Raw genomic sequence first — 12,887 nt, 5'->3', positions numbered from 1 at the left:
TACGTAGAATCTTTATTCCTGAAGTCATCGAGCTCTTCGATGAGATTCTCTGCTTCATATTGGGCATGAATTCGGAGAGATAAAAGTTCATCCAGATTTTGGATGGTGATCTTAGAATTCTGATGCCAGTAGAGGAGCACTGGGAGTTGGTCCAAAAACAAATGGAGCTCTGCTTGAGCAAGAGGGTTGAGGACATGACCCCTAGTGAGGATATCACAAGCCCATTGGAAATTCTTAAGAGGAATATCATCCTCAAGAACATTGAAGGGCAGGTGGGAGAAAGCCGCAAGCAAAAGTTGAGCTTGCTTTCGCTCGGCTGGAGAAGGGGGTGACGGAGGTTGGTAAGGTGGAAAGACTTTGTCCATTGGAAGGGCAAGTCTTAGTTTTTCTGTCCAGGAAAGGATGGGAGGAGGAGAAGGAGAAGATGATTCTGCTTCAGAAGACGAAGGGGAAGGAGCAGGTGTTTCTATCTCAGAGGATGCAGATGCAGAAGAAGGTGTGGATGCTTCTATTATGGGAGATGGCACGGGAACAGAAGGAGCAAAAGCATTAATATAGTCAAGCCAATCAGAAGAACAAATCTTCGCCTTTTTGGCTAAAAATGAAGGGGTATACCCTTGTGCTTCTTCTGAACGTTGGGCAGGATGCATTATCTTCGTAGGCATGGAAGAAGTATACCAAGCCACAAGCAGATTCTCCTCCAAGCTACGTCGAAGGTCAATGGGCGCGTAAGGGTAGACCACTGAGCTTCGAGCGTAGGAGGGAAACTCCAAAGGGTCAGTAAACTCAACAAAATGGTGATTGATTCGCTCCCTTAGATCATAAGTCTCAGGAGAGGACCAGATTGTCCAGCCAGAAGCTCCAGAGGATGAAGAGGTCACAATTTCATCCCATGCAGAGGTCTGTGAAGAAGAGTTTCCTAGATCCATATTTTCAACTTGTCGAAGCAAAGGCTCGAGGGTAGTTCGGTCAGAATACAAAGGGAGCTTAGGGGAAGAATTCTTTGTATCTGTAAGTTTGTAAACCAAGGGATTAAAAGCAATGTGTTCATAGTCCAGAGGTTTATAATCTACAAAAGCCTCCATTACCTGAATATAGAAGGGCGGGTAAAGGTGGCTAATGAATGCGTGGAGGTTCTTTCGAGGGGGAACAACATCACTCAAAGGCTCTTCATATGCTTGATCAATAGAAAGGGAAGTTGATGCAGCCATAACCTGTTCGAATACTAAGGTATTGGGATGTTCGACGAGTTAATGTAGATGATCTCCAAATGGATGACGGTTGTATTTCCAGAATATGGACTTCATACACGTTCTGGAAGCGCGGGAAAATTGCAATCCACTAATATCACCAAGTATTGGGTATATTAGTGCGGGGGGTAATGTTGGCTACATATTTTGTAAAAGCCAGTTACAGTTCGACACGTGGCATAGTAAGGGTAATAAAGGAAGGTTATTCAAGCCTTTAATCCTGATCGTACACGTGACAATAAACATTGGTCCTCACATGATCCGAGTAACACTAGATCAAATAAACGGGATGCAAGATGACGTGTCTTCAAACGGTTACTCATATTCAAATCTAAGTACAAGAGGGAAGCTCAACTGCCAGTAATGGCGTAATGGAGCTACTTGTAAGGAAGCATGACCAGCGATCATGGAGGAGCAGTTCGACAGTTCGAAGTGCAGTTCGAAGGTCATCACTGACGAGTATAAATAGCAGGGTAGCCCCCAGAAAGAGGGACGGACTCAGACCATACAAACCAGTCATTTACTTCATATATTTTCTTTCCAGTCATTTACATTTCCAGTCCTTAAATACCTGTTCTTTAAATACCTGCACTTTAAATACTCGCACTGCACTTCGATTCATAGGAGTAGCTTCAAGTAGATTCAAGTAGATTGCTGTTGTAAACCTCTCCGAGGCTGAGTTCGGACCGTTGTAAGTGTTCATTTTTATGAAATACTTCAATTGTTCTTCATATTACTGTTATTTCTCTTAATTTCTCCTAAGTCAAGCCACCAGTAAAAGTCCTCTTCATTGAGGCTGAAAAGAACTAAAACACAATCGTCTGATAATTGGTTGGCAATTATAATTTCTGTAAGGACTGATTGATCCTTGCTGGCACGCTCACATTCACAAAAATACCCTTCGAAAAGCCAAAAAGCCAACACGTGTATAATTTTTGGATCAACAGATTAATGGATTATAATGAGTACTGCTAGATTGTGTAGTTTGAAATTTTACAAAAATGTGATAAATTCTGTCGCATTGCATACAAGCAACGTGAAACTAATTGGATGAATAATTATTTGCCTATTCCAAACCTGAAAAAACAGATAAAAGAACTCTTTTGGCAATTTATGATTGTTGTTGACTCCTATTGGTAGGTTGTAGATGAAAAAAAAGCTTAATTTGACAATAGTATCAATCGAAGAGTTTTTAATTTTTTTTATTGCAATGATTGTGCTTGTCAAAAGATTGGTAATTGTATTACTGGGTAACAAAATGGCATTATTTCATCAATTTAAACATTCTAAATCATCCTATTGCCCTATGCCTCTTTACTTGAGGATGGAAATTGAGGGCTGTAAAGCTACCTTATGTTCAAAAGCTTGTCGATTCAATGCTAAGGCCATCCAGCCATTACTCAAATTTGAGTAAAATATTTATTTGATATAAACCACTCCGATGGATAAACCCAGATTTAAGCATAAATCTGAATAAAAGCTTTCCTAATGACAGAGTGGTAAATTTGAGAGCCACAAACTAACCATGAAAATTTTGAGTAGACATCTAAGTCTCCCTTGATTTGGCTAAAAAATTGAGTAATTTTGAGTCAAGGAGGGGAGTGTGTTTTGAGTGATTTTTACCTGAGAGGGTAATTTAAATATAAATTGGGCCGAGCTGGGTAAAGGGCCATTCTATGGGCCACGGTAAGAAGGGTTGAGTAAAAGGGGCCTTGTAATTAGTCCGGTCCAGAAGGGCCTTGCAGATAGTCTGGCCCGAAGGAGCTTGGTGTTTAGCTCGGTCACCACGGTCGGCGCGGTGACAGTTAGTTCGGTCATACTATATTGGGCCGAAGTATGTTGGCTTCTGCTTAGGACCTTGCTGTTAGATAGCTCGGTCCAAGCTCATTGTGGATAGCACGGTTTCAGACAACCCAGTTGAAATATGTCAACCGAGGTACACGCGCAGTGAAAGGAAAAACCAAGCTAGCTGGAGCTCGGTCTAGTCTGCGGCATTAGCGTGGCCATGTTATCTCGGTCGTATTGACATCTAACCATGGTAAAACCATCTCACTTGGTTTAAGTAGTGAGGAGGGTGTTGAAGGATAAGCATTATCTTTCAGGAATGTGATTCCTATGAGGACTCTACATGGAGGAGTAAGAGTCCTACTAGGATTGTGCCACACGGAACCTATAAAAGCTCATAACATCACCTATGGAGAGGTAACACAACTTTGATTCTCGAATACACAGAGCTTTTGTCTACTTGTCTATTTTGCTGACTTAGGCATCGAAGAGGTATCCGGCACATACCCGCCGGCTAACTCACGTTTGTGTTTTCAGGGAGTAAAACAATGACGTTTGGAGGAGCGCGGACTTGATCAACAGGATTATACGAGAAGATTATTTCTTGCTTGTATAATTGGCGCCGTCTATGGGAATCACAGAAAGAACAAAACTTCTTGATCAAAGTGTTCCTCGCTAAATTAGACGCAATGGCACACAATGAAGATTTGCCGCAGTCCGCCATTGACAGGCAAACCCCAGATGGAGGTGGGAAGCGCAAAGGTTTGCCTTCCATCCCTCCCATGGCAGATCTAAAGCCCCAGCGACAGAATCCCCGGAGGGATGCAAGGGGAAGGCGGGGTAACAGCCCCCGTCGCTCATCAAGTCCTGACAGACAGAGGCAGAGGATCGACCCTCAAGTTTTGGAGGATGGGTGAAGGAGCAGGACGAGTTAATCAGGAAGATAGCGATGGACATGGAAGTGATGAAGCGCCAAATAAAAGGGAAATGGGTGGCGACAGGAGAGGGGCGCAAAAGCAATACGCCTCATCGCCACTCTGAAGATCGTGGTAGGCATACCACGCCATCACAAGCAGAGAGTAAAAGCCTCAGAACAGACGACACTCAATTAAGAACTTCCAGAACTCGTTACTCCAGGTCTGAGAGAACGTGATCATTAAGATCTTACACTGAGGGAAGCATCTATCGGCCCTCACATACGCACCAGACATCATCTAGGCAAACGGAGTTGCCTAGATCGTCCGACTTACGGACTGTGCTTGAAGAAAGGGCACGACGGAAGGAGGATGCCAAGGCACGCGACCCGCACAGAGTTTCAGCCCTTCAGCGGTTGGCTCCTCGGACGCATGGAAGCATCGAGGTTGGAATGCCAATACCGCACCTTGCCTACGAACCAACAGATAAAGCTTTGGCAAGGCTACATAGCTCGCTGTTCGTTCCGGTGATTGAGAACGCACCCTTACCTTCAGGTTTCATCTGGTCTAAATTTACGACGTACGAAGGGAAAACAGACCCTTAAATGCACCTAAGCCACTTTTGCCAGGTCATGGCAGTATACCGGCGGAACGAGGCTTTGTTGTGCATCCTATTCCCATCCAGCCTTGGCGACCTAGGTTTAACCTAGTTCGAAAGGCTACCAGAAGGCAGCATAGCCTCCTGGGCGCAGTTAGCGGAGGCGTTCGTAACGAGGTTCAGAACGAACACCAAGACGCCAGTAGAGATCGATCAGCTACTCTCCATTGACATAGACGACTAGGAGACGTTGAGATCCTACAACAGTCATTATTGGGAGACCTTCAACCAGATAGGAGATTGTCCCACAAATCTCGCCATCGCGCAATACAAAAGAGGACTTCTAGTCGGAAACAGGCTGAGGGACTCAATTACCATGACACCTCCCCTCACAATGGAAGCCTTAATGGAGAGGGTACATTAGCACATCTGGGTGGAGGAGGATGGCGCCCGTGCTAAAACAAAGTCTGGTACAGCCGCAATACCAGATAAAAGACTTCGGTAAAAGTCAACGCGGTTGAACATCCAAGCAAGAACGGGCGAGGTAGGCGAGACAACGGAGAAGACCAAGATAAAAGATGGTTGAGAGTCCGCACTACCATTACCACGGTACTCAAGAAACCAATCTACCGAATTCTCAGCGAGATACGTGATGAACCTTTCATCAGATGGCCAGCTAAACTGGGAGAAGCGCAAAAGGACTACGACGAAAGATCTCGGTGCACCTTCCATAAGGAAAAGGGGCACCGCACTGAAAATTGCACGCCATTGAGACAGCATCTGGAGAAGTTAGTGGCAGCTGGTCACCTAGACCGGTACATAGAAGGAGGGACGCAGCCAGCCCCCCAAAACCACGATCACCCAGATGGAACACCGATTGACGCCCCACCTCAAGGCGTGATAAACGTAATACATGGGGTATTCGAACCTGAGCGAGTATGTGAGCTAAGGGGAATGATAAAGAAGGCTGAGCACTTAAGGGAGGTATTAAGTGCACAGCCCACCATTAAAAAGGGGAGAACAGAGGCCACGAATGTCATGTCTTTTTCAGACAGAGACTTGGCAAGGATGTATTGCCCTCACAATGATGCACTGGTCGTCACTCTCCGCGTCAAGGATTACGACGTCAAGCGAATTTTGATCGACCAAGGGAGTTCATGTGAGATAATGTACTACAAAACTTTCAAACAGTTGAGACTGGAGGACAAAGACTTGGCACTTGCCATATCTCCCCTAATCGGATTTAACTCAATGCCAGAGTGGCCAGTTGGCAAGGTTATCCTCCCAGTCAGAGCAGGAAGCATGACGAAACAAGTGGAATTCTGGGTATTGAAAGTCCCTTCCACTTACAACATAATCTTGGGGAGGACATGGTACACGCCATGCGATCAGTAGCGTTAACCTACCATCAAGTAATGCGGTTCCCCAATGAAGCCGGAGTAATTGAAGAGGTCTTTGGCGACCAAATCATGTCCAAGCAATGCTTCGTTACAGTAAATGGCAGCCGAGCTGCCAAAGGGTTTGTTCAGATGGTGGAAGAACCAGAGAGCAATGAATTGTTTGCGGATGTTGGCAAAGCCGCTGAACAGAAGGCAGTGGAAGACTTGGTACGGGTAAGGATAGATGAAAAAGACCTGGAGAAGTTCTTTTTGCTTGGCTCATCTATGTCCAGCACCAAGAGAATAGAGGTCATGGAATTCTTGACCTCTAATATCGAAGTGTTTGCCTGGACGCCGTATGACATGCCTGGCATTGACCCAAACTTCATCTGTCACCAATTGAATGTCCACTCAATTGCGAGACCAATCATACAGGGCACTCGCAGATCAGCACTCCACTACGCCAAGATAGTGGCGGAAGAAGTGGGAAACCTTCTAGAGGCAGGAGCTATCAGAGAGGTGCACTATCCCAAGTGGATATCCAACATAGTAGTACTGCCAAAGAAGAATGGAAAATGACGTGTCTGTGTGCACTACAAAACAGTCAACAAGGCATGCCCAAATGACAGCTTTCTTTTACCACGGATAGACCAACTGGTAGATCTGACGGCTGGACACAACCGTCTTAGCTTTCTTGATGCGTACAGAGGTTACCATCAGATCGCTATGTATGAGCCAGACCAGGAGGTCACATCTTTTACAATGCCAAGAGGTTTGTATTGCTACAAGGTCATGCACTTTGGCCTAAAGAACGCAGGGGCAACATTCCAGCGGATGATCACCAAGATGTTTGAGCCATTGTTAGGCAGAACAATGGAGGTTTACATCAACGACATGGTGGTCAAGAGCAAGGATGAGAATAACCATCTCAGGGACCTAGGTGAGATGTTTCAGATCCTCAAGAAACACAAGTTGCGCCTTAATGCATCTAAGTGTGCGTTCGGCGTAGGATCAGACAAATTCCTAGGCTTCCTGGTAACCAACCGAGGTATAAAGGCAGACCCTTCTCAGATCAAAGCAATCCAGGATCTAGAGAGGCCCAACTCAGTAAAAGAAGTACAGCATCTCACCGGTATGGCAGCCGCGCTAAACCGGTTCATAAGTCGGTCGTCAGGCAGATGTCGATCATTTCTTCAAGCATTAAAGGCCTATTTGAGTGGGACGAAAAAAAGGCGGGACTATTCAAAAGTCGCGAGGTACGAAGGCGGCGTGACACCTGCATTGGGCTAATAAGGGTTTGCCACGTGTATAAAGAATGGAAATTGATTCAGTTAAAGTGACTGAAGAGACATTTTGACCAGACAGATTGGCAACACGGTGTGAATTTACCTCGGTTGAAAGGCTAAAGTTTGTTAGCTCGATCGGAAGGCTAAAGTTCTTTAGCTCGGTTGGAAGGCTAAAGTTTTTTAGCTCGGTTAGAAGGCTAAAGTTTTTTTTAGCTTGGCTGGTAACAGGTAATCCCTATCATGCTGCGCAAATGGAATTAAGGGGCAATTGAGAGGGTAATTTAAATATAAATTGGGCCGAGCTGGGTAAAGGGTCATTCTGTGGGCCACGGTAAGAAGGGTTGAGTAAAAGGGGCCTTGTAATTAGTCCGGTCCAGAAGAGCCTTGCAGATAGTCCGGTCCGAAGGAGCTTGGTGGTTAGCTCGGTCACCATGGTCGGCGTGGTGACAGTTAGCTCGGTCATACTATATTGGGCCGAAGTATGTTGGCTTCTGCTTAGGACCTTGCTGTTAGATAGCTCGGTCCAAGCTCATTGTGGATAGCACGGTTTCAGACAACCCAGTTGGAATATGTCAACCGAGGTACACGCGCAGTGAAAGGAAGAACCGAGCTAGCTGGAGCTCGGTCTAGTCTGCGGCTTTAGCGTGGCCATGTTATCTCGGTCGTATTGACATCCAACCATGGTAAAACTATCTCACTTGGTTTAAGCAGTGAGGGGGGTGTTGAAGGATAAGCATTATCTTTCAGGAATGTGATTCCTAAGAGGACTCTACATGGAGGAGTAAAAGTCCTACTAGGATTGTGCCACACGGAACCTATAAAAGCTCATAATATCACCTATGGAGAGGTAACACAATTTTGATTCTTGAATACACAGAGCTTTTGTCTACTTGTCTATTTTGCTGACTTAGGCATCAGAGAGGTATCCGGCACACACCCGCCGGCTAGCTCACATTTGTGTTTTCAGGGAGTAAAGCGACGACGTTTGGAGAAGCGCGGACTTGATCAACAGGATTATACGAGAAGATTATTTCTTGCTCGTACATTACCCACATTTAAATTTGATATAGGTTTGAGTCAAGTATTGGAGATGCCGTAAGCAAATTTCAACTTGGTGTGATTCTGTGGTGTCGACTAAGAAACACAGGATATTCAATTTATTCCTAAGACTCTGTTTGGTGTCTTCTGCAAGGATGCTCCAAATAGTGAATCGGTACTTTGTAATTAGCAGTTGTACCATCTGTATAGCTTTAACTGAACACGGATGTTATGTGGAGAATCATTTTCCTTTAGATCTCGCACTTTTGTTAAAGATAGTCTTGTAGGTCTCTCAGATTATGATATTATTTTGGCTGTGTAGAAGAGGAACTCAAAACAATTTTCATAAAATGAGGTAGTTGCTGTATTGATTTGTCGAAGTACTAATTTGGGTGTTGTAATGCAGTTAATAAAGCATACCAGTTCTCATCAATTACCAGTGTGACAATATTGGATTGTTGGACAATAGCCTGGGCCATGATTCTCACATGGATCTTCATTGGCACACAATATTCTTTATCGCAGTTCTTAGGTGCAGCCTTCTGCGTGATGGGCCTTGGTTTAGTGCTCCTCTCTGATGCTCGAGTGGGTGGTGGAGGTGATATTTTCTTTTCCATTTGGAGCTGAGTTTGTTCTTATTCTTCTGGGTTATTACTTGAATTGAAAAGCAAATATTCCAGCCCTGCAAAATAGTTTTATCAACACCCTTAAGGAGTTTGTTACTATTTTTTGTTTTTGTTTTTTTGGAGTGTGTGTGTGGAACATTTAAGATTAATCTTGGCTATATGAAGTATTATCTCGTGATAACATTTACTTTTCAGGTGGTACAAAACCTCTTCTCGGGGACACACTAGTCATTGCGGGGACTCTATTCTTTGCAATGAGCAACGTCAGTGAGGTTAGTAAATTCTTTGAATCTCTCTCTCTCTCTCTTTCTCTCTGACACAGACGAAATCACACGGACACATATGCTAATACACAGACACAAAAAAGAAGCTTAGACTTCATGACTAGTTGGCTATTCAGGTGAGTTACTAGTAATCTAGTACCAAAATTTCTTGGACTTGCCTACAGAATTGTTTGGTTGTTTAGTTTTTGAACTCATGTTATCAAGCACCAAATAATCTGTATTGCACATTTTTTATTTCTTGATTAATTCTTGCCTTACATGAGTTGCTGATGTTCTCATTTCTTCCTCAAAACAGGAATTTTGTGTGAAGAACAAGGATCGCATTGAAGTAGTTTCAATGGTTGCACTTTTCGGATTGATAGTTAGTGTTTGCCAGATGTATCCTTTACATATGCAACACTACTCGAGACATGTATATGCACTTTCTTGAAACTATGTTGTGTGCATTGCTTATTTCTTGTGTTTTGGCTTCAGAAACCATATCTGAATCATACAATTTCTCTGAGTTCAGTAAAATCACAAGTGACACTGGTTTTTTCCATAACCTTCTCTTAGATTTTTGTTGGAGAGAAAGAGTCTTGAATCGGTCAAGTGGTCTGCAGAAATTGTAAGTAATCTATGTATTATTAGCGGCTCACCACAGGCCTTCTTCAGGTTTTATCTTAATAATCTTTTTGCTTTTTACGTTCCATGTCATCCATTGTTCCAAGTAACACGGCAAGAATAGAAAGTTATTGGATGGATTCTAAAACTTTCCCTTTCATTTTACACTGATCGAGTTACTAAAGGAAACTTGGATTGTTTGTTCATGGTGCCAAGAACCCATGAGAAGTATGCCACAACAGAAATCCGATAGGGCTCTCTAAGACATAAATAGTGGAACTATTAAATAAATTCATGAATTGATTATCCAGGCTATTACTGATAGTGGAACTGATCAATATGAAGGGTACAATAACTTCAATGAAATTCATGATTTGAAAATAGCTCTATCTATTTTTACCCCGAAATGCCTAATTAATTGGTTTCCTTTGAGATGTTAAAGAATTGATGGAATTCCAGAATGAAAATGTATCTACTTAATTTCTAGATATTTAACTCAATAATCGAAGCATCTGCCACCACTGAAAGTAGCATGCTATGTTGTAGTAATAATCCACTTTATTGATTGTCTTCACATATTGAATTCAATCTACTGTGAAAAAATGAAGTTGATTTGTTGGAATGAATAGGTGCATGGTGGAGCCTGTCTCCTAATTTAATTTGAAGACACCTTGGTGAATGCTACCCCCTCTTCACGTATATTGAATATTAGTTTAGTAGCCTCATTTGTTAATGTTTTCAGTTTTCAGTTTTTTGTTTACAAAAAAACAAGACACAGGTTTTTGTTTATTTTTGCAAAAATTAAAAATAGAAAACTTGTTTGGTATATAAAAATATTTTGAAAACAAATAAAAATAAAAATAGAGAAATATATTTGATGAGTTTCTAGAGTTAGTGACCGAAGATGGAGAGGACGGATATTGTGACCGGTAGTTGCAATTGAAAAGCCCAATCACACTTCTCCTTAAAATCTAAGTATTAAGGAGAGTAAAACTTGAGCCTTATAATCGGCACAAATGGGGCAACTCCAGATGATGTGAGACATATTCTAACACACCCTCCTGGATCACAACATACAGTAGCCAAACAAACGGCATACCAATCACAGGTCCAACCAAGTTCTGATACCAAATTAAAAGCCCCAGTCCACACATCTTCTTAAAATCTAGGTATTAAAGAGAGGGAAACTGAAACCTTATAATCAACACAGATTGGACAACTCTAAGCGATGTAGGTCACGTTCCAACAATTATGTGTGGCTGGAGGTGTCTGACGGAATAAGTGTTTGGATGTTGCCGAATGTCACAAGGTGGACGGAAGGATGCCAAAAGGTGGCTGAAAATCACAATAGTGACTGCCCACCCGCTGGAGAGTTGCCGTGGTGTTAATTGGTGGCCAATGGTGGGTGGTGACTGAGGTGGTGGGTGAGACGAGAAATTGAATACACATTTTTTGTGCTTTCAAAAATTTTGAAAATTTTAAAATCAATTTTATTTTTTTGAAAACAAAAATAATATACCAAATAAGTTTTCATTTTCAATTTTTAAAAAAAAAAATGAAAACAAAAACAGAAAATAGGAAACAAAAACCTTAACAAACGACCCCTAAATTACTTCCCCTGATTTCAGATATTTTGCTTGGTTGGATATGCTCTTGCAAGCTTCACACTCTACTCCCTTATTCCTTTTGTTTTAAAGGTCAGTAACCTTCTTGTTCACAGTTTTAGAATTTCTGGTCTTTTATAAGTTTATAATTTTTTACATTTTACATTTTTTATTTCTTTATTGGAGTGATATAACTGGTTATGAAAATGTAACATTGATCCGTCAAATTAAGAACTGTCTCAATATAGAATCTATAGATCTTGGGGTGAACGAAAACTGTGACAAACGCTGACTAGTTGGAACTTGGAAGTATCACATACTATAACAATCTCTAACAAGATTACATTTGATACAGATGAGTGGATCCACAATGTACAGTCTCTCTATTCTTACATCCGACATGTGGGCAGTTGTCATTCGCGTCTTTTTCTATCATCAGCAGGTATTGCTTTCTCAATTTTTTTCTTCTTTTTTACTAGCCAATTTTTCTTGAATATATCCATTTTGAGTCCAATGCCATTGTATATAATTTGCAAATATCACAAGCTGACATATTGAACAATCATCAATGCAGGTGGACTGGTTGTACTATCTATCCTTTGCGATTGTGGTTCTGGGACTTATCATTTATTCAAAGTCGTAAGTGTAACCCGTGTCTTTGAATTGACTTGTCTTTCTAAAAATTGTTAGACTATATATCTGAAAACTCATGCATTCCTACTCATCAAATGGATGAAGAAGTTATAATCTCAAACCTCGGCCACCAAAACAGGCAACCTCCTACAAGTCATGACTGATATTGAATGCAGAAATAAATGTCGAGCATTTGTTTAAAATTTGTTCTTAGAGACTGAGACTGCATTAACAAATACTAGGTGACTAGCTTTTGTAGAACGGTAAGATTGTTCTAATTATTGCTGGTCTTACTTGGGCTTTCTGAAACAGTGAGAAGAAACCTGCTACTGAAGCAGCTCATGAGGATGGAGACATTGGTGTACAGGACCAATTGCTTAATGAAGAAAAGTGCAGCATCTAGGTCTAGTGATGAGGCTTTAGCTTGGCTTTGTAATGGGAAGGGAAGGCCAGTTCTTCATTATATGTTGGAATGTTTATATGCTGATATTGCCATGATTTGTAGTCATTTCTCTAGTGATGATAATGACCTAACAGTAGAGTAAAAGGCTCCTTGTAACATAAATTTGACCTTGTTCAAATTTTTTCATTTATATTCACAATTTCTTTTTATAAAAATAAAATAATAATAATAATAATAATAACAATTATTTTGTACTTTAAGGTTGTGTTTGGATCTCAAATTTAAAGAGAGATTTGTAGCGGAAAAAGAAAAGGGAAAAAATGTGAATTAATTAAAAGTGACATATTGAGTAGTATGATTATTTTGTCATGTTTATGTGTCATTGAAAATAAAAATTAAATAAATTTGATTCTTGAACTTTATCTCTTTAATCTTCTGCTTGAAGAGATGAGAAAATTGGGTTATATGTTTTTTTATGTGATCA

The 12,887-nt window shown here is 41.5% G+C and overlaps 1 protein-coding gene across 2 annotated transcripts in view; it reads left to right on the top strand.

Annotated features, from left to right (window-relative positions):
- The window catches only part of LOC114307144 (uncharacterized), a 28,295-nt gene extending 15,632 nt beyond the window's left edge, over nucleotides 1-12,663 (top strand). For both annotated transcript variants that reach the window (XM_082919533.1, XM_082919534.1), the window contains exons 4-11: nucleotides 8,657-8,848; nucleotides 9,072-9,148; nucleotides 9,456-9,538; nucleotides 9,716-9,767; nucleotides 11,392-11,460; nucleotides 11,723-11,809; nucleotides 11,942-12,006; nucleotides 12,313-12,663. In XM_082919533.1, the coding sequence (XP_082775659.1) occupies nucleotides 8,657-8,848; nucleotides 9,072-9,148; nucleotides 9,456-9,538; nucleotides 9,716-9,767; nucleotides 11,392-11,460; nucleotides 11,723-11,809; nucleotides 11,942-12,006; nucleotides 12,313-12,403 (716 nt within the window). In that variant the 3' untranslated portion in view covers nucleotides 12,404-12,663. The remainder of the gene's footprint in view (nucleotides 1-8,656; nucleotides 8,849-9,071; nucleotides 9,149-9,455; nucleotides 9,539-9,715; nucleotides 9,768-11,391; nucleotides 11,461-11,722; nucleotides 11,810-11,941; nucleotides 12,007-12,312) is intronic.
- The last annotated feature ends 224 nt before the right edge of the window (nucleotides 12,664-12,887 follow it).

This window comes from Camellia sinensis, chromosome 3, assembly GCF_055761805.1.
Source record: "Camellia sinensis isolate YWXY chromosome 3, ASM5576180v1, whole genome shotgun sequence".
In the NCBI taxonomy this organism is placed as follows: domain Eukaryota; kingdom Viridiplantae; phylum Streptophyta; class Magnoliopsida; order Ericales; family Theaceae; genus Camellia; species Camellia sinensis.
The sequence above is the reverse complement of the archived record's forward strand: the minus strand, read 5'-3'. Positions and strand labels throughout refer to the sequence as shown.